Source organism: Mauremys mutica, unplaced genomic scaffold, assembly GCF_020497125.1.
Source record: "Mauremys mutica isolate MM-2020 ecotype Southern unplaced genomic scaffold, ASM2049712v1 000239F_np12_subseq_1343009:1457502_obj, whole genome shotgun sequence".
In the NCBI taxonomy this organism is placed as follows: domain Eukaryota; kingdom Metazoa; phylum Chordata; order Testudines; family Geoemydidae; genus Mauremys; species Mauremys mutica.
The window spans coordinates 45,114-70,349 of NW_025422889.1; the positions used below are offsets into that span (position 1 = coordinate 45,114).

The following is a 25,236-nucleotide window of genomic DNA, read 5'->3' on the forward strand; positions in this document are numbered from 1 at the left end:
AACAAGAAAGCCAATAAATTTTGTACTACATATACATGTCTGCTTTGAGCTGGACTGAAATGGCCAAAATCTTTTCATGCAGGCACTAATTCTTTGATAATATCAATCTACTGAATCAGTTTTACTATTTTTTAAATATTCATGTTTTATTTACTACTTTGCAAACAACTCAGATTATATTAATGTTCACTGAGAAGGCAAGACAATTGATTGGAACCAAGGACTTCTTTCTAGCTGATCACAAGGAATATGGAGATAAATAGCTCATAAGATTTTTTTTTTCTTCATTACATCACAGATCTGATCTGTAAGTGTTTTACACAATCCCAGTAATTCCTGACCGGTGAAGAAATTAAATGACTCTCAACTGATAAATGTAGTTTTCTAATTTACATTTAAAGCCTTACCTCTAATATCAGCTTTCTTCCTGCACTGTAAGTCTTTAAATGGGTAGTATTTTTTGCAGGTAAAACTAATTTTCCTCTTCTCCAGTGAACTGACGCTACAGGATTAGATAGTACTTCACAACTTATATTGATAGGATTGCCTTCCCAAGAATAATACAAGGTTTGATTTGACACAAATGTTGGAGCATCTGCAAAAAAAAGAGAGTATTAAACAAATACGTTATCTCCCTCTGTTTCCATAAAATATGCAACACATTTTTATTCAAGTATATACTACTAAGGTTATCATGGAAATTTGAATTTACAAACGTGTCACTTCATAATATGGACTGCTACAAAGTCAGTTCTCATCTATGAGTTTCTCATGTAGTCATTCTGGATAGTTCTCTGAAACCATCTCATCAATGTGCATTGGCAGTCAAAAAGCTAACAGAATTTTAGGAACCATTAGTAAAGGAATAGATAATAAAACAGAAAATATCATAATGCCATTATACAAATCCATTGTACGCTGAAACCTTGAATTCTGTTGAATACTGTGTGGAGTTGTCCAGCTATACCAAAAGAAGGGCAGGAGACACTTAATATGGATTTAATCAGGCTTCAACTTTATTATTAGATGACTGGGACTACCTGGCAGATAAAAGTGTACAGCGCAGGTAAACCCTGTTTGTTTTATAATTAACCAAGAAGAAGGCTTTCACCAGCTCCCCCTTTTTTCCCATCCAGGTCCCTCCAGCAAATCCATTGTCAGGACCTTACCATCCACCCTCCTCTCCCTTGTAGAAGGGGTAAGATGGGCGATAAGAAAGGAGGTTTGGCTCTATGCCATTCCAACCATTGAAGCCCAAACCCCGCAATGTTCCGTTCATTTAACCAGCACCATCTTTTTAAGTCCTTTACCAGGCGATTTATCTGGTCACTGGATGCCTTCCCAAAGGAGTACCTGCACTGGACATCTACCCCACAGTTACCAAATAAGTGGTGACATATAGCCTACCACACCTTTTGTGCTCACCATAATAGGTCTTCCCTAACACCCACTGTGGGGAAGGTGAAAAAAACCCACTCCACCGAAGCCAATATGGTGGTGAGGGAAAAAATTCCTTCCCAGGCCCCTTAAAAAGGAGTGAATAACACAATGCCCACAGCAGGTTCAAACCCACCTGATAATTGCACCTTAAGGGGGGGAAGGGAGGAGGGGTGCTGCCTTGCCTGCTGCATGGAGAATGGGGTTTCCAATGCCCAGCTTGCACCTTTAAAGACCCCCCACCCTTACATTCCAAGGTGGTGAGTCAGTGCTGCAAAGCTGACCAACACCACCTTTTTGCAGCAGTTTCTGATCTTGTTCTCCCTCCCTGCACCCACTCACCATAAAGCACTACTGTCTTCCTCCAGCAAGCCTGGACAACGCCCCCCACCCCCACTTTCAGTGCAGGGTATTCATTCTGGTTGTCCCATCTCTATGAATCTATCTATATATATATGAACTGGAAAAGTTGAAGAGAATGGGGGGGGGGAGATCAGAGGGCTAGAGCAGCTTCCATATAAGGAGAGATTAAAAGGACTGGGACTAGTCATCTTAGAAAAGAGACAACTAAGAGGGGATGTCATAGATGTCTATAAAATCATGAATGGTGTGGCGAAAGTGAATAAGGAAGTCTTATTTACCCATTCCCACAACATAAGAATCAGGGATCACCCAATGAAATTAATAGGCAGAGGGGTTAAAATAAATATAAGGAAGCAGTTCTTCACGCAGTGCACAGTCAACCTGTGGAACTCATTCCTAGGGAATGCTGTGAAGGCCAAAAGTATCAGTGGCTTCAAAAAAGAATTAGATAAGTTCTTGGAGGATAGGTCCAATGGCTATTAGTGAAGATGTATCCCCATACTCTAGGTGTCCCTGAACTACCGACTGCCAGAAGCTGGGACTAGATGACAGGGGATAGATAAATTGCCTTGTTCTGTTCATTCACTCTGCAGTATCTGGTACTGGCCACTGTTGGAACACAGGATATTAGGCTTGGTGGACCTTTGGTCTCACCCAATATGACCATTCTTATGTTCATGTTGGATTCTGGATCTTATTTTAGAAGAATTCTCATCTGGCAATTAGATGATGCCCTAGTTAATCTCTTTATAAGTATTTGCTGCTCTAAATAACTCTATTCCATATTTGAATCCTTCTGAGCTCTGACTTGACAAACTGCATACTTAATTTAGAGAAAAAATTACTGATATTGGCTGCAGCTTCATTATGGCCAGGAAATGATGAACAATTAATGGCCAGTAACAAGAAGCCCATGAAAGCTAAATCTCACAAATACAATGGAGGGCCTGTCCTAGTCTCCAGACCTACAACCTGAAAGAAACTAAAGCCACACCTGGTATAATAAAGTGCACCAGGGATCAGCAGCCCAAATGTTTATGTATATTATGAAAGCAGCCCAGTTGTTGTACTGAGAGCATAAGCCCTCATCGCACATGGCAAAACTTGCATCAATCCCTTATGGTCAGCTTTTTGGAATCCCTCTCTTACCTGTGGTCTAAAGTGGCTGACAAGGGTAAGTTATGACACAAAGGAAAATCCAAAGCAACACAAGAAAGCATTTGTAAAACCTGAGGTTAGAGACAGTGACATGTATTACCTACTACCCATTCTATCTTGAATCCTGATGATCAGTATCCTGGTATTTAGTTAGGATGATTTTAATCCTAGTCCCTTAAGAAAACCTTAAGGGAAGGGGCAGAACAAAAGAAGGCTGCACTGCTGCTGCATACGTGCCTTTAAAACTGCCACCCTAAGCAGGTGGCCAGCTGGGGAGCGTGCATGCCTATCTAGTTGCCATGTTGACCACCAATAGGGAATTGGCAGATTGTGATATGACCACTACAGTCCTGTATCCTCCCACTTAGGCCATGTGGGAGGAGACAGGATGGAGTTGGGAGTGTGATTCCCAGCTCCCGAAGACATACATGTGCTCACGCTCATAGAGCCAATGCTCTAGAAATAGTATTGTAGGTATAGTAGCATGGGTATTGGCGAGTGATGGCACGGACTAGCCACTCCTGATTAAATATGTACAGGGTCCATGTATGCACAGGGTTTGTTCTTAGACTGCTGTTCGCCACTACCTATGCAGTGATCCAATGGAAGTTGAAGTTAGACAAATTCAGACTGGAAATTAGGTGTACAATTTTAAAAGAAATTAACCATTGCAACAGTTTACTGAGGGTTGTGGTGGCTTCAAAATCACTAACAATTTTGAAATCAAGATTGGATGTTTTTTTAAAAGACATGCTCTAAGAACATTGTGGGGAAGTTCTAGCTTATAGAGAAGGGCAGACTAAATGATCACAATGGTCTCTTCTGGACCTGGAATCTATGTTGCTGTGGCTTCACTACTATTTTTAGCATGCTAGCTGAGAGATAGAGTGAGTGTTGCTTCAATCACACCCCTTTCTCCAAGTATAGACATAATCTTAGTGTTCCTCATGGCAAACCAGGCATCCAATGGTCCCTACCTGAATTAAAGGAAGCTGATGCATCCCTAATCCATCTTCTGCTGCTGTAGGTAATCCCTATCCATCTGAAGGGGTTGGATGAATTTTAATCTCATTGTTGCTAGTAAATATTTTAATCACACTCTTTTTAAATTTTAGGGATATTAAAGAAAATATTCAGTGTGTTAAAATCAAAGTCACAATTAAAACTTTTAGTCATTTTCATTTTGGAAGAAAAGAAGAACATATGTCCACTGAGAACATATTCTAGAAGCTGATCACATAGTAGCATCATTTCTGGAATCTGAATGTCTGAAATATGGCTCTGTTTATATATGTAAATGGTTGTTAACCAGCTTGTAACCCAGTGGGCCAGCTTCCCTCCATTATATTCTGTTTTATTATATTCAGCAGTAAAACAAGGAATCTACAGGCTGGTATCCTGTAAGACATTGGCTACAGCAGTTAGCATGAGGCTTGAGGCCTAGGAACTTTGGGATAGATAAACTTAGGTAATTCAAACTTTGGGGAACAGGAAGTACAGTATAGGGGGAATTTTTTCCATAATGATATAACCACAGAACATAAACTGACACCAGCTTCTGGAAGGTTTTGGATGGAACATCTGACTGCAAAAGTGCCATGGCAACAAACTGACATATATGATAATGGTGGTGAAAACATAGATACACTAACCTCTAGAAGGACACCTTAACATTGGTAAGGGGAAGAAATACAAATAAGAAAAGGGGGAGAAACTCCTATTAAATATGCATTAGACATGGTAACGTCAGTGTAACATATAAAAGTGGCATCCCAGGGCAATAGGGGAGCCCTTAGGAAGGGCCAGAATGGTGCCTACCAGTGAAGATGAGGAAGGTGATAGTGATGAAGAGATTGGCCAACATTTCAGGTTGTTCTGCAAGGGATGGTGAGTATGGTTGTTCAGATGTACTTTCTGTATTATCTCTATTCTACCTTACTGAGTTAGAGTGTGTGTGACTTTGATAAATGTATTAATAACAAAATATTTATTTGTAAATATAAGAGTTCCTACAGTGTGAGTGTTTCACTGTGCACATCAGGGTTACCAACTATATAATTTTTAATAATATTGAGCCTGATCTTGGGACAAAAACCTATCAATCCTCAAAGGGATAATTGGGATTTTTTACTCATAATCTATAGCTCAGGTTACAGCCTCTATAACTGAGTGGGAGAAGATGGTCTTGTGTTTACAACTGAACTGAGACCTATGAGCATTGGGTTCAGTGCCTGTCTCTGTCAAAGACTTCATATGTGACCTTCAGCAAGTCACTTACACTCTTAGTTCCTGGTGTGTAAAATTGGACATTTAATATACCTGTCCCCCATCCTTTTTCTGTTTAGGTTTAGATTTCTGTTTAGATCGTAAGATCATTGGAGCAAGAATAGCCTTTTTCCTATGTATATGTACAGCACCTAGCACAACAGGGCTCCAAACTTGACTGAAGTCTCTAAACACTACAGTAATCCAATAGTGTATTATTGGATCTTCAAATATTACTTGTCACCCTACTGAAAAAGCAGAGATGGTATATCCACATATCTTCAGCATGTGTGCTTGAAGGCTCCTTCACAAGAGTGTAGCTTGACTAAGTGTTGATTTCAGGTAATTTTACCCACATTAACATGTATTACACTATTAGAAAATGGTGGATCAGGAGGGAAAATTGTAAATCCGTGAAAAGACTAAAACAATAAGTTTATATTTGCATCAGAAAATTAAAGGGAGTGTTAGGAGCTTTGAGACCAGAACAAAGCATGAATACTGAAACTAATGCTGAAGTCTAGCCTCAGGAATGGTTTAACTGTTTTTTGAAATGCAAATCTGCAAATTCCTTCCATATTTGCCTTTGTGAACAGAGCCAGCTCTAGGCACCAGCACTCCGCATGTGCTTTCAAAGGGGCGGCACTCTGGCTCCTTTTTGTGTGTGTGTGTGTGTGTGTGTGTGTGGTTCTGCATGTAGGGGGAGGGTTGCAGGAATGGGTGGGTTTGCAGGAAGGGGCGAGGGGTGCCGTCTTTGGATAGGGGTTTACATGACGGCTGTGGGCTGTGGGCTGTGGGTTTGGGCGTTGGAAGGGGTGAGGAGTGTGGGGGAAGGGTGAGGATCAGCTAAACCCTGAACATGTGGGCAAGACTCACCAGCCAGACATCCAGGAAAGAATTCTCTGTAGTAACTCAGATCCCACACCATCTAACATCCCATCACAAGCCATTGGGCATATTTACTGCTAGTAGTCAAAGACCAATTAATTGCCAAAATTAGGCTATCCCATTATACCATCCCCTCCATAAACTTATCAAGCTTAGTCTTGAAGCCAGATATGTTTTTTGCCCCCACTACTCCCCCTGGAAGGCTGTTTCAGAACTTCACTCCTCTGATGGTTAGAAACCTTTGTCTAATTTTGAGTCTGAACTTCTTGATGGCCAGTTTATATCCATTTGTTCTTGTGTCCACATTGGTACTGAGCTTAAATAATTCCTCTCCCTCCCTGGTATTTATCCCTCTGATATATTTATAGAGAGCAATCATATCTCCCCCCAGCCTTCTTTTGGTTAGGCTAAACAAGCCAAGCTCTTTGAGTCTCCTTTCATATGAGAGGTTTTCCATTCCTCGGATCAGCCTAGTAGTCCTTCTCTGAACCTGTTCCACTTAGAATTCATCCTTCCTAAACATGGGAGAGCAGAACTACACACAGTATTCCAGATGAGGTCTCACCAGTGCTTTGTATAACAGTACTAACACCTCCTTATCTTTACTGGAAATAATTTGCCTGATTCATCCCAAGACCACATTAGCTTTTTTCATGGCCATATCACATTTTCGGCTCAGTCATCCTGTGATCAACCAATACTCCGAGGTCCTTCTCCTCCGTTACTTCCAACTGACGCCTCTCCAGCTTATAACAATAGTTCTTGTTAATCCCTAAATGCATGACCTTGCACTTTTCACTATTAAATTTCATCCTATTACTATTACTCCAGTTTACAAGGTCATCCAGATCTTCCTGTATGATATCCCGGTCCTTCTCTGTATTGGCAATACCTCCCAGCTTTGTCATCCGCAAACTTTATTAGCACATTCCCACTTTTTGTGCCAAGGTCAGGAATAAAAAGATTGATCCCAAAACCTGAGGAACTCCACTAGTAACCTCCCTCCAGCCTGACAATTCACCTTTCGGTACGGCCCATTGTAGTCTCCCCTTTAACCAGTTCTTTATCCACCTTTCAATTTTCATATTGATCCTCCATCTTTTCCAATTTAGCTAATAATTCCCCATGTGGAACCGTATCAAACGCCTTACTGAAACTGAGGTAAATTAGATCCACTGCAATTCCTTTGTCTAAAAAATCTGTAACCTTCTCAAAGAAGGAAATCAGGTTGGTTTGACAGGATTTACCTTTTGTAAAACCATGTTGTTTTTTGTCCCAATTACCATTGACCTCAATGTTCTTGACTACTTTTTTCCTTCAAATGTTTTTCCAAGACCTTGCATACTACAGATGTCAAACTGACAGGCCTGTAGTTGTCTGGATCACTTTTTTCCCCTTTCTTAAAGATAGGAACTATGTTAGCAATTCTCCAGTCATACGGTACAACCCCTGAGTTTACCGATTCACTAAAAATTCTTGCTAATGGACTTGCAATTTCATGTGCCAGTTCCTTTAATATTCTTTCATGAAGATTATCTGGGTCCCTGATTTCATCCAATTAAGCTGTTCGAGTTTGGCTTCTACCTCAGATGTGGTAATATCTACCTCCATATCCTCATTCCTATTTGTCATCCTACCATTATCCCAAAGCTCTTCATTAGCCTCAAAATTACTTGATATTCCTGAACTAGTGGACATTAGCATGGATGCAGAAGGTAGCAAGTTGTTCTATCTGGTCAGCAGTAACTTTCCCCCTCAAGATCTGATTTTTTTGATAATGATATAATCCAGGCTGGTGTTGTGTGCTGTTTCTAACTCACTTTTGATCAAATCATATCCCCTGTATGGGAGGTCTTATAAGGCAAATGAGGAGGTTGTGAATTTCTGTAGGTACACACATCATGGAGAACAGAAGACTACCAGAGGAGACATCTATTAACCTCCTAAAAGCAAAGGCAAATCCAGGTTTCTGAGACCTACATTACTCAATTATGTTTTTAAAAATGGACTGAATCTTATGTTCAGGGCACAAACTTATGTTTAAGCTGTTATGGGAATACGGTGCCATAGAGAATAGCAGAAACAAATCAGAAATAGGACCAAATGTCCCTCAAACAATGTTGCTTCTTAAATCAACAGCTCAAAAACTGTTAAGGGTTGCTATAATGAGGACTGTAATCAATTGATGTCTATGGACAAGTGAAGCGGACAGAGGGCTGCAGACAGGGGAGTTTGAGAGGGAGTTTGACAGAGGGAGGCCTACAATGGTTAGGAAGACTCGCAACACCTGTGCCAGCACTGCTTCTGTCTCCTCCACCTGCAACTGTAGCCAGACAGAGCACCTGAGCATGGATGCTTCTACCCAGATCCCGGTGAGGTTTTGCAGAAACTGTGATTTGCAATTCCCACTTACTGATATCCAGGCTGGGAGGACCATCCAATGTGAAAGGTGCCTGCTGGTGAAATCTCTCCTTCAGCAGGTGGGGGAGCTACAGGAGGAGGTGGCTAGGTTGAGGAGCATCCAAATCCACGAACAATTCCTGGACAGTGTCCATGTGGAGACAGCTGAGGTAGCTGTCCCAGCACACAGGACTGCTGATACACCACTGGTGGAGGAGGAGATGGCTCAGGGTGGACACTGGCAGCTGGTTACTTCTGGCAGCAGGCAGTGCACCACCCCTGCCCTGAATCCTCCTGCCGTGGTAATAGGTAACCATTATGCTCTTCTTGATACAGGAGAGAAGGAATCACCCCCTACAGCAGAGAAGGAGAAGCCTCATACCCCTAAGGCTGGGAGGTCTGCTGCCACCACTGCAAATAGGAAACGTAGGGTAGTGGTGGTTGGAGACTCTCTGCTGAGGGGGATGGAGGCACATAATTCTCGCCCTGACATTTCATCTCGTGAGGTCTGCTGCCTGCTGGGGGCCCGTATCCAAGACGTTACGGAGGCATTGTCGACTACTACCTCTGACTACTACCCCATGCTACTCATCCATATGGGCACAAATGATACTGCAAGGTGTGACACTGAGCGGATCAAGAGTGGCTACAGGGCTCTGGGAGTATGGGTGAAGGAGTTTGGAGCACAGGTGGTATTCTCTTCGATTCTTCCTGTCAAAAGTAGGGGCCCGGGCAGAGACAGGTGCATTGTGGAGGTGAATGCCTGGCTGTGAAGATGGTGTCACCAGGAGGGATTTGGCTTCCTCGACCACGGGATGCTATTCCAGGAAGGACTGCTAGGTAGAGATAGCATTCACCTTTCGAGGAGGGGAAAGACCCTATTTGGACACAGACTGGCTAACCTAGTGAGGAGGGCTTTAAATTAGGTTCGATGGGGACAGGTGAGCAAAGCCCACAGGTAAGTAGGAAACATGGAGACCTGGGAGATGGGTCAGAGACAAGTTTTGGTGATGCCATAATGGCAGAGAGAAAGGAGGGTCAGGGCAAAACTGGGAGGCAAGATCAAATCAGTATCTTAGATGCTTATATACAAATGTGAGAAGTATGGATAATAAGCAGGAAGAACTGGAAGTGCTAATAAATAAATACAACTATGACATTGTTGGCATCACCAAAACTTGGTGGGATAATACACATGATTGGAATGTTGGTATGGATGGGTACAGCTTGCTCAGGAAGGATAGACGGGGGGGAAAGAGAGGAGGTGTTGCCTTATATTAAATTTACACACTTGGACAGAGGTGGAAATGGACATAGGAGACGGAAGTGTTGAGAGTCTCTGGGTTAGGCTAAAAGGGGTAAAAACAAGGGTGATATCATGCTAGGAGTCTACTACAGACCACCTAACCAGGTGGAAGAGGTGGATGAGGCTTTTTTAAACAGTTAACAAAATCATCCAAAGCCCAAGATTTGGTGGTGTGGGGGGACTTCAACTATCCAGATATATACTGGGAAAGTAACACAGCAGAGCACAGACTATCCAATAAGTTCTTGGACTGCATTGCAGACAACTTTTTATTTCAGAAGGTTGAAAAAGCTACTGGGGGGAAGCTGTTGTAGACTTGATTTTAACAAATAGGGAGGAACTCGTTGAGAATTTGGAAGTGGAAGGCAGTTTGGGTGAAAGTAATCATGAAATCATAGAGTTCACAATCCTAAGGAAGGGTAGAAGGGAGTACAGCAAAATAGAGACCATGGATTTCAGGAAGGAGGATTTTGGTAAGCTCAGAGAGCTGATAGGCAAGGTCCCATGGGAATCAAGACTGAGGGGATAAACAACTGAGGAGAGTTGGCAGTTTTTCAAAGGGACACTATTAAGGGCCCAAAAGCAAGCTATTCCGCTGGGTAGGAAAGATAGAAAATGTGGCAAAAGACCACCTTGGCTTAACCACAAGATCTTGCATGATCTAAAAAATAAAAAGGAGTCATATTGAAAAATAATGGAAACTAGGACAGATTACAAAGGATGAATATCGGCAAACAACACAGGAATGCAGGGGCAAGCTTAGAAAGGTGAAGGCACAAAATGAGCTCAAACTAACTACAGGGATAAAGGGAAAGAAGACGACTTTTTTTATCAATACATTAGAAGCATGAGGAAGACCAAGGACAGGGTAGGCCCACTGCTCAGTGAGGAGGGAGAAACAGTAACAGGAAACTTGGAAATGCAGAGATGCTTAATGACTACTTTGTTTCGGTCTTGACCGAGAAGTCTGAAGGAATGCTTAACATAGTGAATGCTAATGGGAAGGGGGTAGGTTTAGAAGATAAAATAAAAAAAAAAGATCAAGTTTAAAATCACTTAGGAAAGTTAGATGCCTGCAAGTCACCGGGGCCTGATGAAATGCATCCTAGAATACTCAAGAAGCTAATAGAGGAGGTATCTGAGCCTCTACTTATTATCTTTGGAAAATCAGGGGAGACGGGAGAGTTTCCAGAAAAGTGGAAAAGGGGTAAATATAGTGCCCATCTATAAAAAGGGAAATAACAACAACCCAGGAAACTACAGACCAATTAGTTTAACTTCTGTACCAGGGAAGATAATGGAGCAAGTAATTAAGGAAATCTGCAAACACTTGGAAGGTGATAGGGAATAGCCAGCATGGATTTGTAAAGAATAAATCATGTCAAACAAATCTTTCTTTGATAGGATAACGAGTCTTGTGGATAAGGGAGAAGCAGTGGATGTGGTATACCTAGACTTTAGTAAGGCATTTGATACGGTCTCGCATGATATTCTTATTGATAAACTAGGCAAATACAACTTAGATGGGGCCACTATAAGGTGGGTGCATAACTGGCTGGATAACTGTACTCAGAGTAGTTATTAATGATTCCCAATCCTGCTGGAAAGGTATAACAAGTGGGGTTCCGCAGGGGTCTGTTTTGGGACCGGCTCTGTTCAATATCTTCATCAATGACTTAGATATTGGCACAGAAAGTACGCTTATTAAGTTTGCAGATGATACCAAACTGGGAGGGATTGCAACTGCTTTGGAGGACAGGGTCATAATTCAAAATGATCTGGACAAACTGGAGAAATGGTCTGAGGTAAACAGGATGAAGTTTAACAAAGACAAATGCAAAGTGCTCCACTTAGGAAGGAACACTCAGTTTCACACATACAGAATGCGAAGAGACATCTAGGAAGGCGTACAGCAGAAAGGGAATCAGGGGTTATAGTGGACCACAAGCTAAATGAGTCAACAGTGTGATGCTGTTGCAAAAAAAGCAAACATGAATCTTGGATGCATTCACAGGTGTGTTGTAAGACACAAGAAGTCATTCTTCCGCTCTACTCTGCGCTGGTTAGGCGCTGACTGGAGTATTGTGTCCAGTTCTGGGCACCGCATGTCAAGAAAGACGTGGAGAAACTGGAGAGGGTCTAGGGAAAAGCAACAAGAATGACTAAAGGTCTAGAGAACATGACCTGTGAAGGAAGGCTGAAAGAATTGGGTTTTCTTAGTTTGGAAAAGAGAAGACTGAGAGGGGACATGATAGCAGTTTTCAGGTATCTAAAAGGGTGTCATAAGGAGGAGGGAGAAAACTTGTTCAACTTAGCCTCTAAGGATAGAACAAGAAGCAATGGGCTTAAACTGCAGCAAGGGAGGTTTAGGTTGGACATTAGGAAAAAGTTTCTAACTGTCAGAGTGGTTAAACACTGGAATAAACTGCCTAGGGAGGTTGTGGAATCTCTATCTCTGGAGATATTTAAGAGTAGGTTAGATAAATGTCTATCCGGGATGGTCTAGACAGTATTTGGTCCTGCCATGAGGGCAGGGGACTGGATTCAATGACCTCCCGAGGTTCCTTCCAGTCCTAGAATCTATGAACCTATAAGAAGTAATGGGCTTAAACTGCAGCTAGGGAGATTTAGGTTAGATATTAGGTGTGACATTGCACTCTAGCATATTTTCATAAAATCATATAATGTAACTAGAATATGCTCCAGGCAAAAGGTCTCTTGTAAGGTATCATTACAAAGCTTACAATCTACTGAGTGATCATCCTATTTTTATAAATGTTCCACTCTTGTATCTGAAACTAGAAATATGAAATATAACTCTGAGGGCCTATTGTAATTATGTAAAGTGTGGGCCATTAATGGTGGTTTGGAATCTTGAGGACTCCCATTAACCAGGACAACTGACTGCAGATGGCTCTGTTTTACCTGCAAGTCTTCCTGTATACCTGTGTGCTGGCAAGTGGGTAATGAAGTCTTACAGTGACATGTGATCATGTCACCTGAACTGGAATCCATCTTTAACCTGGTGTCTTTCCATTGAGAAGAGGGGGGTGGGAACCCAGAGAGGGGAAAAAAGATTCCCACCTTATGCAAAGATATAAAAATGGGTGGAACAGAACAAAAAGGAGAGCCATCATGAGGAATCCCCTAGCTACCACCAGAGCTGGAACAAGGGCTGTACCAGGGGAAAGGATCGTGCCCAGACTAGGAAGCCATCCAGTCTGTGAAAGAAACGTATTGAAACATCTTCCAGGGTGAGATATTATCTGTATTCAATTGTATTACTGTATTAGGCTTTGATTTGCATGTTTTATTTTGCTTGGTAATTCACTTTGTTCTGTCTGTTACTACTTGGAACCACTTAAATCCTACTTTCTGTATTTAATAAAAATCACTTTTTACTTATTAATTAACCCAGAGTAAGTGTTAATACCTGGGAGGGCAAACAGCTGTGCATATCTCTCTATCAGTGTTATAGAGGGCAAACAATTTATTACTCTGAATAAAGCTGTATAAGCTTTATTCAGAGTAAAAGGTATTTATTTGAGTTTCGACCCCACTGGGAGTTGGGCATCTGAGTGTTAAAGACAGGAATACTTCTGTAGGCTGCTCTGAGTTAAGTCTGCAGCTTTGGGGCAAGTAATTCAGACCCTGGGTCTTTGTTGGAGCAGATGGGTGTGTCTGACTCAGCAAGACAGAGTGCTGGGGTCCCAAGCTGACAGGGAAAGCAGGGGCAGAAGTAGTTTTGGCACATTAGATGACAGCTCCCAAGCGGGGTTCTGTGATCCAACCCGTCACATTAAGAAACTTTCTAGCTATAAGGGTAGTTAAGCTCTGGAACAGGCTTTGAAGGGAGGTTGTGGAATCCATTATTGAAAGATTTTAACAATAACTTAGACAAACACATGTCAGGGGAGGTCTCAGTTTACTAGGTCCTGCCTTGGCACAGGGGATTAAACTTGATAACTCCTCAAGGTCTCTTCTAGCCCTACATTTCTGTGAGTGTATAATTTGACTAGGGTATGGAATCATGAGAAAAGAGTGGTGGTCTCTGAGATAAGCAGGACCCAATCACTTAGGATCTTAAAAGACTATAACCAACAAATTGCATCAGGAAGCTAATACAAATCTAGTGCAGATTGTAGAGCAGAAGGTGTATTATGCATTTTCTTCATGAAATGTTCCTCAAATGGGCTCCCATATTCTGCAAAAGCTGAAGTTTTCCAGTGGTATTAAGGCTCATCCTAAAGGAGAGGGCATTACAGCAGAAAAGGGTATTACAGCAATCCTGTCTCAAGGTGACAATGGCAGTGACCACTGGCAAAATCCACATTCACAACAAAATAATGTTGACACCCAAGTCAAGCACAGATTCATCTAAGTGGGACTAGATGTCACATGGAGAATATAACCCCTATAAGTTGCTTTGTACAACAAAATTAAGGATCAAATTATAATGGGAAAAGCCCTAGTGTATGTAGGAGTGCTTTTGTATGGCCTGTATTGCTTATTGTATTATGTCCTCATGAAGGTTCAGTAGTTAGCATCTGCCTCACAGAAATATTGTATGTGTTTCATAAAAATAGTAATCATTAAAATAGCATATTTTTTAAATTACTGAGGCTGGAGCATATAAACTGCTGCAAAATCAAATCTGGTAAAAACTACAGTATTCTAGAAAACTGAGGAATAAGTTAAATGCACCAAAACTCTGGTGGCAAAGGAGAATACTCATCAATTGAATAATAAAGCATCTCCAAGTAGAATTGAATAGAAAGGCCTTCTCATATGTAAATATCTCCTTAAGCAAGCACAGAGATGATTAGGAAAGTTCAACTAATTGCTACATTTTCTTTGCTGAATATTTTACCTAAATCTATTATGCAGAATTTACAGAGGATTTGAAATATACTAGTATTTAGAATACCTATTGTCTTGTCATACATAAAGAATAGTTCAGATATATTAGAAAGTTAAAATCTTTGGAATAAAGTTTATGGCTATGCACTTCTTATACAGGTATAGCATGGATGCATTACAAACCGGAGATTAAGCGTATGTGCAACATGGGTTTCATTTGTGCCTTCCAGAAACGAGATCATGAACTGACCTTAAATATATTACACTTTTTCTGCAATATATGCTTCCCTAGACAGATGGTGAACTGGTTGCAAAGCAAGCACTGTCAGTAAAGTAAAAATTGGACTTAGTGTACTTTAAAATACTGATGATCTAGAACCTAAATTCCAGATCTGAATACACTGAGCTTTGGTTAAGCTCAATCAGGGGCCAAGCTTAATGGCTGGTCCATAACACTATCACAGACTGAACCACCAAACCTAGATGCGGTCTCCAAGGTCTCTGGGGAAGGTTGGAAACAGCTTAGCTTTCAATTTTGTGGGTCTCTACTAACAAGAGAGTAGTAGAAAACCTACTATTGATAGTTACTACAGACTAAAAAGCTTATAAATCTGAATGGTAAAATGAGGAGACAATTCAACATACAGAGAACACGAATGTACCGCACAGCATAGCATAGTAAAGACATGTAATTAAGCTAAAGTCATCTATTATACTAGAATCCTTTAATAACCATTTCAATCTTACAGTGATGTTTTAGAAGAGTTCAGAATAGAGTGAAAAGTAAATTCATATTCTTGTTCTTTTCAAATAGGAAAAAAAATAGTCTTAAGTCAGCACTGCAACTAGAAGAAGTTGATCTGCATAAATTATGTAGAGCAGGAAAGCCTTGGCTCAAATCTGTCTCCATACATTTGATTATCCCCATTAGGCTTAATGCCTCAGAAATCACAAGGGGAGCACAGACTAATACATCACTTGTCACATCCAGAAGGTAATTCAATTAATGATTTCATAGATCCAACCCTAGTGTATGTTCAGAGTCATATGCAGAATTGGATATGGCAAATTACCTGATTCAGCATGTGTGCCGAGGGACCTATAACAGCCAAGTGGTACACTGAATCACATTTTTGCTTGTTAATAGAAGACCAGAGGTTTTCAAACTTTTGGCTATTTTTTTCCCAAGGAAAAATATTCAGTACAGCAGGATGACACTATAGATACAGTGGACCAGATTTAGCCTAAGTTGATGCTGGCTTTATGCCCAGGCAGCTACCCTGTGGAGTGGTAGTATTGGATTGCATTAGCTATCCTCCTGATGACTAGAGGATAGCTAATGTGACACCGATTTTTAAAAGAGGCTCCAGAAATGATCCTGGCCATTATGGTATAGTAAGCCTAACTTCAGTACCAAGTAAATTGGTTGAAACTACAGTAAAGAACAGAACTATCTGACACATAGATGAACATGATTTGTTGGGGAAGAGTCAATGTGGTTTTTGTAAAGGCAAATCATGCCTCACCGATCTATCAGAATTCTCTGAGGGGTCAAGAAGTGTGTGGACAAGGGTGGATATAGTGTACCTGGACTTTAAGAAAACCTTTAACGTGGTCCCTCAGCAAAGGCTCTTAAGCAAAGAAAGCAGTCATGGGATAAGAGAAAAGATTCCCTCATGGATCAGTAACTGGTTAAAAAACAGGAAACAAGGATAGGAATAAATGATCAGTTCTCAGAATGGAAAGAGGTAAATAGCGGTGTCTCCCAGGAATCTATAGTGTGATCAGTACTGTTCAACATATTCATAAGTGATGTGGAAAAAGGAGTAAACAGCGAGGTGGCAAAATTTGCAGATGATACAAAATTACTCAAGAAAGTTAAGTCCACAGGAGATTGCGAAGAGCTACAAAGGGATCTCACAAAACTGGATAACATTGGCAACAAAATGGCAGATGAAATTCAATGCTGATAAATGCAATGTAATGCACATTGCAAAATATAATCCCAACCATACATCCCATATGTTGGCACCCAAATTAGCTGTTACCATTAAAGAAAGAGATCTTGGAGTCATTGTGGATAGTTCTCTGAAAACACCCACTCAATGTGCAGCTGCAGTCAAAAAAGCTAACAGAATGTTAGGAATCATTAGGAAAGGGATAGATAATAAGATAAAACATATCATAATGCTCCTATATAAATCCATTGTTACACCCACATCTTTAAAACTGCATGCAGTTCTGGTTGACCCATCTAAAAAGTGTATATTAGATTTGGAAAAGACATAGAGAAGAGCACCAAAACTGATTAAGTTTATGGAACGCCTTCCATATGTGGAAAGAATAAAAAGACTGGGCCTGTTCAGCTCGGAAAAGAGACAACTAAGGGGGGATAACCTAGAGGTCTATAAAATCATGAATGGTGTGGAGAAAATTAATAAGGAAATCTTATTTACTCCACATAACACAAGAATTAGCGTTCATGCAATGAAATTGATGCAGGTTTAAAACAAACAAAAGCAAGTATTTCTTCACACAACACACAGTCAACCTGTGGAAGTCATTGCCAGGGGATGTTGTGAAGGCCAAAACTATAACTGGGTTTAAAAAAGAATTAGGTAAGTTAATGGAGGACAGGTCCATCAATGGGTATTAATCAAGATGGTCAGGGATGTGACCCCATTCTCTGGGCATCCCTAGTCTCTGACTATCAGAAGCTGGGAGTGAACAACACGGGATGTTTCACTCAATAATTGCCCTGTTCTGTTCATTTCCTTTGAAGAACCTGGCATTGGCCACTGTTGGAAGACAGGATAGTGGGCTAGAAGGACCATTGGTCTGACCCAGTAAGGCCGCTTGTATGGTTATAGAGCTCCTGGTCTTCCATAGTTACCAGAGAGGACTAGGATGTGTTGCACTGGGGATCACTAGAACTCAGAGGGGTTGGGTGAGTTCACATACTTTTTCCTACAGACCTTTCCTACCTACCCTGCAGTACTTCTAAACAGCTTCCTCCTATAACAACTCCTCTGTCCTTTCCTGAAAAATGAGAACTGTATAGTACGGGAAGGCTTCATACCACTTGAAATAACAGCCTCTATCTTCTCTACTTTGTTCCCCTTAATACCTATTTTGTAAGATGGAATATTTTGGGATCAACTACTTTTTCTATAAATTTAAGCGGAAAAGCCACTAGTTGACAAACTGACCCTACGACCACCATTTTCCCTTCATCATGAAATAGCATCAGAGATATCTGGATGACAGAGGTAATACCATGAAGTCTGAAACAGTCCTTTAATGCAACCAGAGCCCTCACACAGAAGCAGTGTTGTCAACTCTTGTGTATTTTATCTCCAGTCTAGTGATATTGGTGTGGTTTGGGTTTTGTTTTTTCCTGAAAGCTTCAGCACCAGGAATCAAAGTGAAATAAGCCTGGAAATAAATATAAAACAGAACAAAACAAAAACTAATTTGGCTTGCAACTGTACATTGTGAATAATTTAGTTTGTTTTTTCTTTCAGATCATAGAATAATGTAGGTGTTCAGTCATTCCAAGGTGGGTCTTTTGAAAAATGAAGGAGGGGCTGGAGAGGAGAAAGAAATGACAAAGAACTTGAGCATGTTCAAAAGTTAAAATTCTGAAGGTTATGTGATGAATGTTCCACTTAAACATACTGCATACTGCTATTGCTCATTAGTTCATTCTCTAGGTCACAAAGTCCTCACAAGCCCTCATCCGGTGAGATGCCAAAGCTGGAATCCTGATGGTGATGTCACACATACTATTGAACCCTACTGGATTTTCAAGCCTGCCTATAATATTAAGGTACAGAAAGTTCTACTTTTTCTGAATATAATTCTGTAATTTTTTCTTTGTTTTATTTCCAACAATAATGGGGAGCTGTGTCCCAATCAGTGGGCCATGTGTCAGATATAGATTCTTTGGATGACCACAATATATAATCACAATTCAGTTGTTATGCTGGGCACAAATATAGTATGCAGAGAATGTAGCTATCATTGAGAAATGGCACATCCTCCAGCCTTCTTTGGCAGGGTGCCTCAGACAGATAATGAAGCATCAGGAGCTGAAGACCCAGAAAAGTATTGGTGAGGTACTAAACTAAGACTCTTTTAGTTTATGTTTTAGGATGGTTGATGAAGCCTTTAAAGAGTACAGGGAGGAGTCAGACAGAACTGAATGAAGATGAATGATTTCTCTCTTTACATGTTTAGAGGCATGTGAGAGGAACTAGTGTCAGAGGCATGTGAGAGGAACTAGTGTCAAAAATCACAATTTTGCCCTCACTTACAAGGAGTCTCACTCCTAGTAATCCAGGGCTTTCTCATGGTTCTCCAGCAGAGCATGGCCATGCTGAGTGAGAGCAGTCCCACAGCAACAGACGACATCTCTTATTTGGACCACCATGTGCTTCCATTCAGTGGAATGACCTGATAGTAACTAAGGCCTGGTCTATGGGGGGTAGGGGGGTGAGCTAAGTCAGTCTAAGTTAAGCAACTTCAGCTACGAAAATGGCATAGCTGAAGTCGATATACTTAGAGCTACTTACCGGGGTGTCTTAACTGCGGTAGGTTGACTGCTGCCACACCCCCATTGATTCCGCCTATGCTTCTTACTCCAGTAGACTACTGGAGTCGACAGGAGAGCACTCACTGGTCGATTTATCGCGTCTTCACTAGACACGATAAATCAACCCCCGCTGGATCGATCGCTCCCGAGGTAAGTGTAGACATGCCTTTTAACTCTCTCTTGCAGTTGAGTCAGTGCTCCTTGTGATCTGTCTTGATCAGACCATGAGGTAGGGAATCTGACAAAGAAGATCTGATGCAGATACTTGTGCTGCTTGTGGTAGTAAAATCAGAGAGCAATATGTCCCAGGCTTCTTTTATCATGTATGATTGTGTATATAACACTATTCATTCATGTGTGTCTCTAGTTTGTTTTTTGTTTTCTTATTTGTTTTCTCTCCATGATTCAAATTGCCCAAGATAGCTATCTTGGTATTTTTGTGAAAAAAATTGAAATGTGTAAAATTGTGAAATTATAAACTTCAAGGTAGGAGTAGATTTCTCTATATGATGTGAAATAGCTACCACCACATGAAGTAGCTAAGTACCATGTTCTGGCAATCCATAATATCATGTTAGAAAAAAATCTAAGAATTACGCATAAAAGAGTCAGATACCAAGGTGAAAAATGTGGTCTTAAAATTTGAACAGAACAGAACAAAGTATTTTCAATTGATATTTGTAACCCTGGTATTTTCTGAAATGCAAAGGAAGACATATGTGATGGAAAAATAGCTTTTCCTTTTTTCAAAGATTGTTTTACTGGATATTTTTATTACTTTATTAGCTGCTCTTTTACTGCAGAAAATTTAATATTTCCTAGAAGATTATACTTTAAAGTAGGTTAAATTCTACCTTCAGTTACACCAAGGCAAGCTCAATAAAGTAATTGAGTTTGCACATATATAATAGAAAATAGAATTTGCTTCAATATTATTTAGCATTAGTTTGTCATAGTGAGCATATTTGGAGCTGTGAGGGGAAACCTATCTGAATTAAATGCAATTTATTTTCTGATATTGAGGATATATCTAATGTTCTAGTTTTGGATTTCTAGCTAGTTTAAGCTTAAACATAAACCTAAACTTAAGTCTTAAACTTAAACCTGACACTTTTGAGTATATCCAAAATGCAGATTCATTTCTGAAAGTGTCAATCTTAAATTTAAACTAGCTAGTAATATTATATATGTGTGCAGTTCCATTTAATCCTGAAATCCGCAAACATCTATTCATTGTACAAGATATTTCGGTTATTACTTATAATGACTTTTAGTGTGTATGTTAATTTGATATTTACTTTGGGTAATAAGTATAATTTAATAGGACATACTTTCAAATGGCTCAATGTTTATTCTGGAACATTTTAAAATCTGAATGGCATCTAAAAGCCTTCTAGAATACAAAACTCCAGCTATTTAGTAGAATATAAATCCAAATGAGTTGATCTAAGATTTATTCTTCATAAATTCAAAGAGAACTCAGTCACATGTATTAATTTCTGACTCTTATGAAAAAGATTATATTGTAATATTTTAAAGTATCACTCAGGTCAGCTGCATTAATTTTAATATCGTGAAATGTAAGCACCACACACGCAGTTACAGTGACAAAGGAAATGACCTGCAACATTATTACATCTTTCAAAAAAAAGTATTAGATTATAATGATACCTTTGCACTTCAAATTTAAATTTTGCTATTTAAAGACCACAGGAGTTGGTTTTAGCCCATTAGATGTAACATGAATCCATAGAACAACTTGCAAACTACTGTAAGGAAATAGGTTTTTTTGCTTAGAGAATACTGAATTTAAAACTAGCCTACTACCAGGCAGCATTGTGGAGGCAAACACACAAACAAGTAAATTTCATCTGGAGCAAAACAGAATAGCAATTTAAACAAGCATAGCTACAATTAATGCTTTTTGTTTTGTTTTGTTTTTTTAATCCTGCAAAACTACATTTTTCTTGTAAAAAGAAAAAGTCACCCTGTTATTAAAACTACACTTTAAAAATTACATTATGCTTGCGAGAAAAAGCCATCAAAATCAATCATTAAAGTTCACATTTTAAAGGATTGTCTTAGAATACCCACATGAGCTAGGACAGTGGTTACTGAACTATGGGCTGTGGACAGTGGACTGCAACTCAGTCCCAGATGATCTGCTGGTGCAACTGCATTCTTCAGTCAAGTTCTTAGTACATCTTTAACTCCATGTGACTCTTGTAATCTTGTTCAGTTTTATACAAAACTGTGTTGTCTGTGTTTGAACGCCACATTTTGCTCAAAGTGTAGTTTTTCTAAAACTGTTTGGTTTCAAAAATCTTGAGGCATTTCTTTGAGTGCATATTGCTAGGGATTTCTGACATTAGAATTGTTCACATTACAATGAAAAGGAAACACATATATTGTTCATTTGCAGTTTATATACAGTTTATTTGTATGTAAAAATTAAAACTAGTGTTAATAGTGGGCCACAGTGCCTGATGAGGCTGCACAGGTGGGCCTCAAGGAAAGTTGGTAACCCCTGAGCTACGGAAGAGAGAGCCCCATTTTACAGATGGGGAAATAGAAGAATGGAAAGGTTGAGCCACTTACTTCCCCAAGATAACACAAGGAGTCTGTGGCAGAATCAAGAACACATCTCTTGACACTCAGACCCATGCCTTAACCACAAGACCATCCTTCCTCTCTGCTTAGGTACTAAAGGAGTCTTGGAGTAGTGTTTTTATAGATTCTATGTAATGTGCCTGATCCTTTCCTCATACACCTAAAACTTTTAATTCTCTTTAGGTCTCTTTTGCTCCGCGAGCTGTGCATAATGGTCAAGGTTAAAGTAAAAGTTGCAAGTCTTAATCAATTTCCTGGGCTTTGTTGTCATGTTAAAACCTCAACATTTCTTCAATGTAAACGTTGAAAATATTATACATTAAACAATTATGAACATAATTTGATAAGGATTTGTATAACCAAAGTTGATTTTATTTCAATAGTACAGTAACTCCTCACTTAAAGTCGTCACGGTTAACGTTGTTTTGTTGTTACGTTGCTGATCAATTGCGCAATGCTCCCGTTGTTTGGCAGCTGCCTGCTTTGTTCACTGCTTGCAGGAAGAGAAGCCCATTGGAGCTAGCTGGTGGGGGCTTGGAACCAGGGTGGGCTGGCAGCCCCCCTATCAGCTCCCCTAAGTTCCCTTGCAGCAGCCGCCCAGCGGGCTAGCAATTGCCAGGCAGTTCAGCTGTTCCTCTCCCCACTGCCATGTGCTGCTCCTGCCCTCTGCCTTGGAGCTCCTCCTGGGAGCCTCCTTCTTGGTGTGCGGGGGGAAAGGGGAGACTAATATCAGGGTGTCCCCCTCCCCCCTGCTCCTGCCCCCCACTTATCTCATCTCCACAGAACATGGTGGGGCACGACAGGACTCAGGAAGGAGGAAGATTGCTAGCAGCAGCTGCTGTCTCAACTTGCTGATCTACTTAAAAAGGCAATGTACTTAGAGTGGGGTCAGTGTACTTAAAGGGGAAATGTACATCTCTCTCTCATACACAGGGTGTGTATGTCTGTCTCTGTCTGCCATGCTGTCTCCCCTCCCTCCATTTGTGCTGCCTTATAGAGTGTGAGTTTACAGTAACAACATGTTAACCCTTCAGGGCACAGTCAAGTGCTTGTTCATCATTTAGCAGTAAGGCATTCCCTGGGAAATATCCCACCCTCTTCCAATCTCTGACTTAACCATCTCAACTAAGCTTCACAATCATCATTGCTGTGTATGGTGAAAAAAATTTCCCTGGAACCTAACCCCCCCATTTACATAAATTCTTATGGGGAAATTGGATTTGCTTAACATCGTTTTGCTTAAAGTCACATTTTTCAGGAACATTACAATGTTAAGCGAGGAGTTACTGTACCTGGTTTGATAGGATGCTGTGAAAATATTTTAAAAAGTTTTGATACTTGTGTCCTGTTGGGTGCAGCTGATATCATTTAAATGTCTCCTATGCCATATCACTGGGTTTAACATCCTGTTCTCTAGTCCTGCATGGTTTACACCATTAAGACTAAACTGTGATTAATCCTGACCTTTTCCTTTCTTTTTAATTAAGTAGTTTATTTTATCAACCTCGCCCTAACTCCTAACCTAATCAATGTAATCTCTAATCATAGGATACTTATGTACTCTTCCTCCTCCCCCCCCAGCTCATCCTAGGCATTTTAAATCTCTTGTTCACAAGTGGCTTAGGCTCATAGGGAGAAATCTGTAAAGGCATTTAGATGCCTAAAGATACAGATGGGAGCCACATGGGATTTTAAAAACTGCTTAGGTGTTAGGTGTTTTTCTCCTTAATTTCAATCCCACTTGACTCCTATCTGCATATTTCAATCATATTTCAATTCAATGCCTGAATACCTTTAAAGATCTATCCCAATAGGCTTTTTTCACTGGAAGTTAGGCTCCTAAGTTCCTAAGGCACTTTTGAAAATGGACTGAGACTCCTCCGTCACTTAGGTTCTTTTAAAAATGTTATGCCTTGTCAGAATGAGCATGTTGGCTATTTTGTCTTCATTCAGGTTATTAACAATCTTCATTGCCATGTCAGTGAAGTGACCCAGTTGTATTAAGACTTTGCAAGATTATCATATGATGTATAAGATTAGAATTATTCATGATTGAAAAGAAAGAGGAACACAAGTGAGCCTGGAACATAGTAAATCCTATAATTCAAGGTAATAGTATGTCAATATATAGAAGTTTGTGAGGAAGCTGGTATATGATTGATGTGATGCATAACCATCATTAACATATAAGGAGATAGAGCCAGCCTACCATAACTTTGACTTGGAGACTAATTACTAACAAGAAATTCTTGTGTCAGCGTCTATGAAAAGAAGGTGAATTTGAACAATACATATCTACTCTCATTAGTAATATATAACAGTACAAACATAACTTAAATGGAATATCAATTGGAATCAAACATGGTAGGTCATTTGTTCTTATTACATTAAACCCAGAATGTCTCAGTTTATCTGCACTGCTTTTCAATCAGATCTCTAGGTTGGACCTCATTTGTAGTTCTACTTGCCTTTAAGTAATGCAATGCCTTTGAAAAGCTTTAAAGTGAAATGGCATTGAGCCAGTGAATTTGCATAAACTGCAACAAAATACAGTTCACTAACATAAAAGAAAGTGAAAAGGTCCAAGAGGATAATCTGCTCAGCATCTTAAATTCAGTGCTCTTACATTAATGAAGTTGACTTCAGCTTGCAAACAAAAACAATGATTCTATTGCCAATAAGAAATAAAGAATGTGTTAATGACAAAATCATCATATGCACTGTATACGATTCTTTACAGATAAATTTTGTAGTATGTTGTAATACCATTTCTTTGTTTATTCTGTAGCACTGAACACAATGTCAGCAAGACGAGAGACAAACTATGCAATGATGATGTTTAATGTAATTTGGAAGAAAAGCAGCAGTGCATAATGAAGAAGGTTCTCTTTGTTGCAAAGTAGCATAATGCTTTAATGATGATTTCTTTTTTTCTCTCAACAAAGTAATATTTTGCTACGAAAGCACATATGTCTGGAAATCACTTGTTCAGATCTCATTACTGCATGAAAAATATACCACATTGCATTCAGCACCTTGGTATTAAAGTTTATGGTGCTAGGTAAAACAAACCAAAACAAAAAAACAAAAACCTCAGTTGTGCACAGAGAGTCCTGATTGTTTGGAGATGCCAGCACATCATACATCTGTAATCTCCCTTATCTATGTTATCAGTGCATCATTTTGACTACAATGAGGACAGCGGAAGCTTCAGAGGCATGAATAGACTATTAAAAGGGTCATTTGTGGTTGACCAAATTCTGTGTTGGCTTGGCTTCATTGCTTTCCAAACCACCCCACTGATGAAAACCCAGTACGAAAATGTTACTAATTCTGCTGAACAGTTTGTGACAAT

At 40.0% G+C, this 25,236-nt stretch overlaps 1 protein-coding gene and 1 long non-coding RNA gene across 2 annotated transcripts in view; one reads left to right on the forward strand and one right to left on the reverse strand.

The window, feature by feature from the left end:
- The window catches only part of LOC123357025 (neural cell adhesion molecule 2-like), a gene marked incomplete at both ends in the record, with an annotated part of 83,937 nt that overhangs the window by 26,637 nt on the left and 32,064 nt on the right, over positions 1-25,236 (reverse strand). Inside the window, one exon of the mRNA XM_045000288.1 lies at positions 408-595. Coding sequence (XP_044856223.1) covers positions 408-595 — 188 coding nt within the window. The remainder of the gene's footprint in view (positions 1-407; positions 596-25,236) is intronic.
- Positions 4,594-24,777, forward strand: LOC123357026. Its single transcript, XR_006575487.1, has 3 exons — positions 4,594-4,845; positions 18,391-18,506; positions 24,670-24,777. It is a non-coding gene; the product is annotated as an uncharacterized LOC123357026 (long non-coding RNA).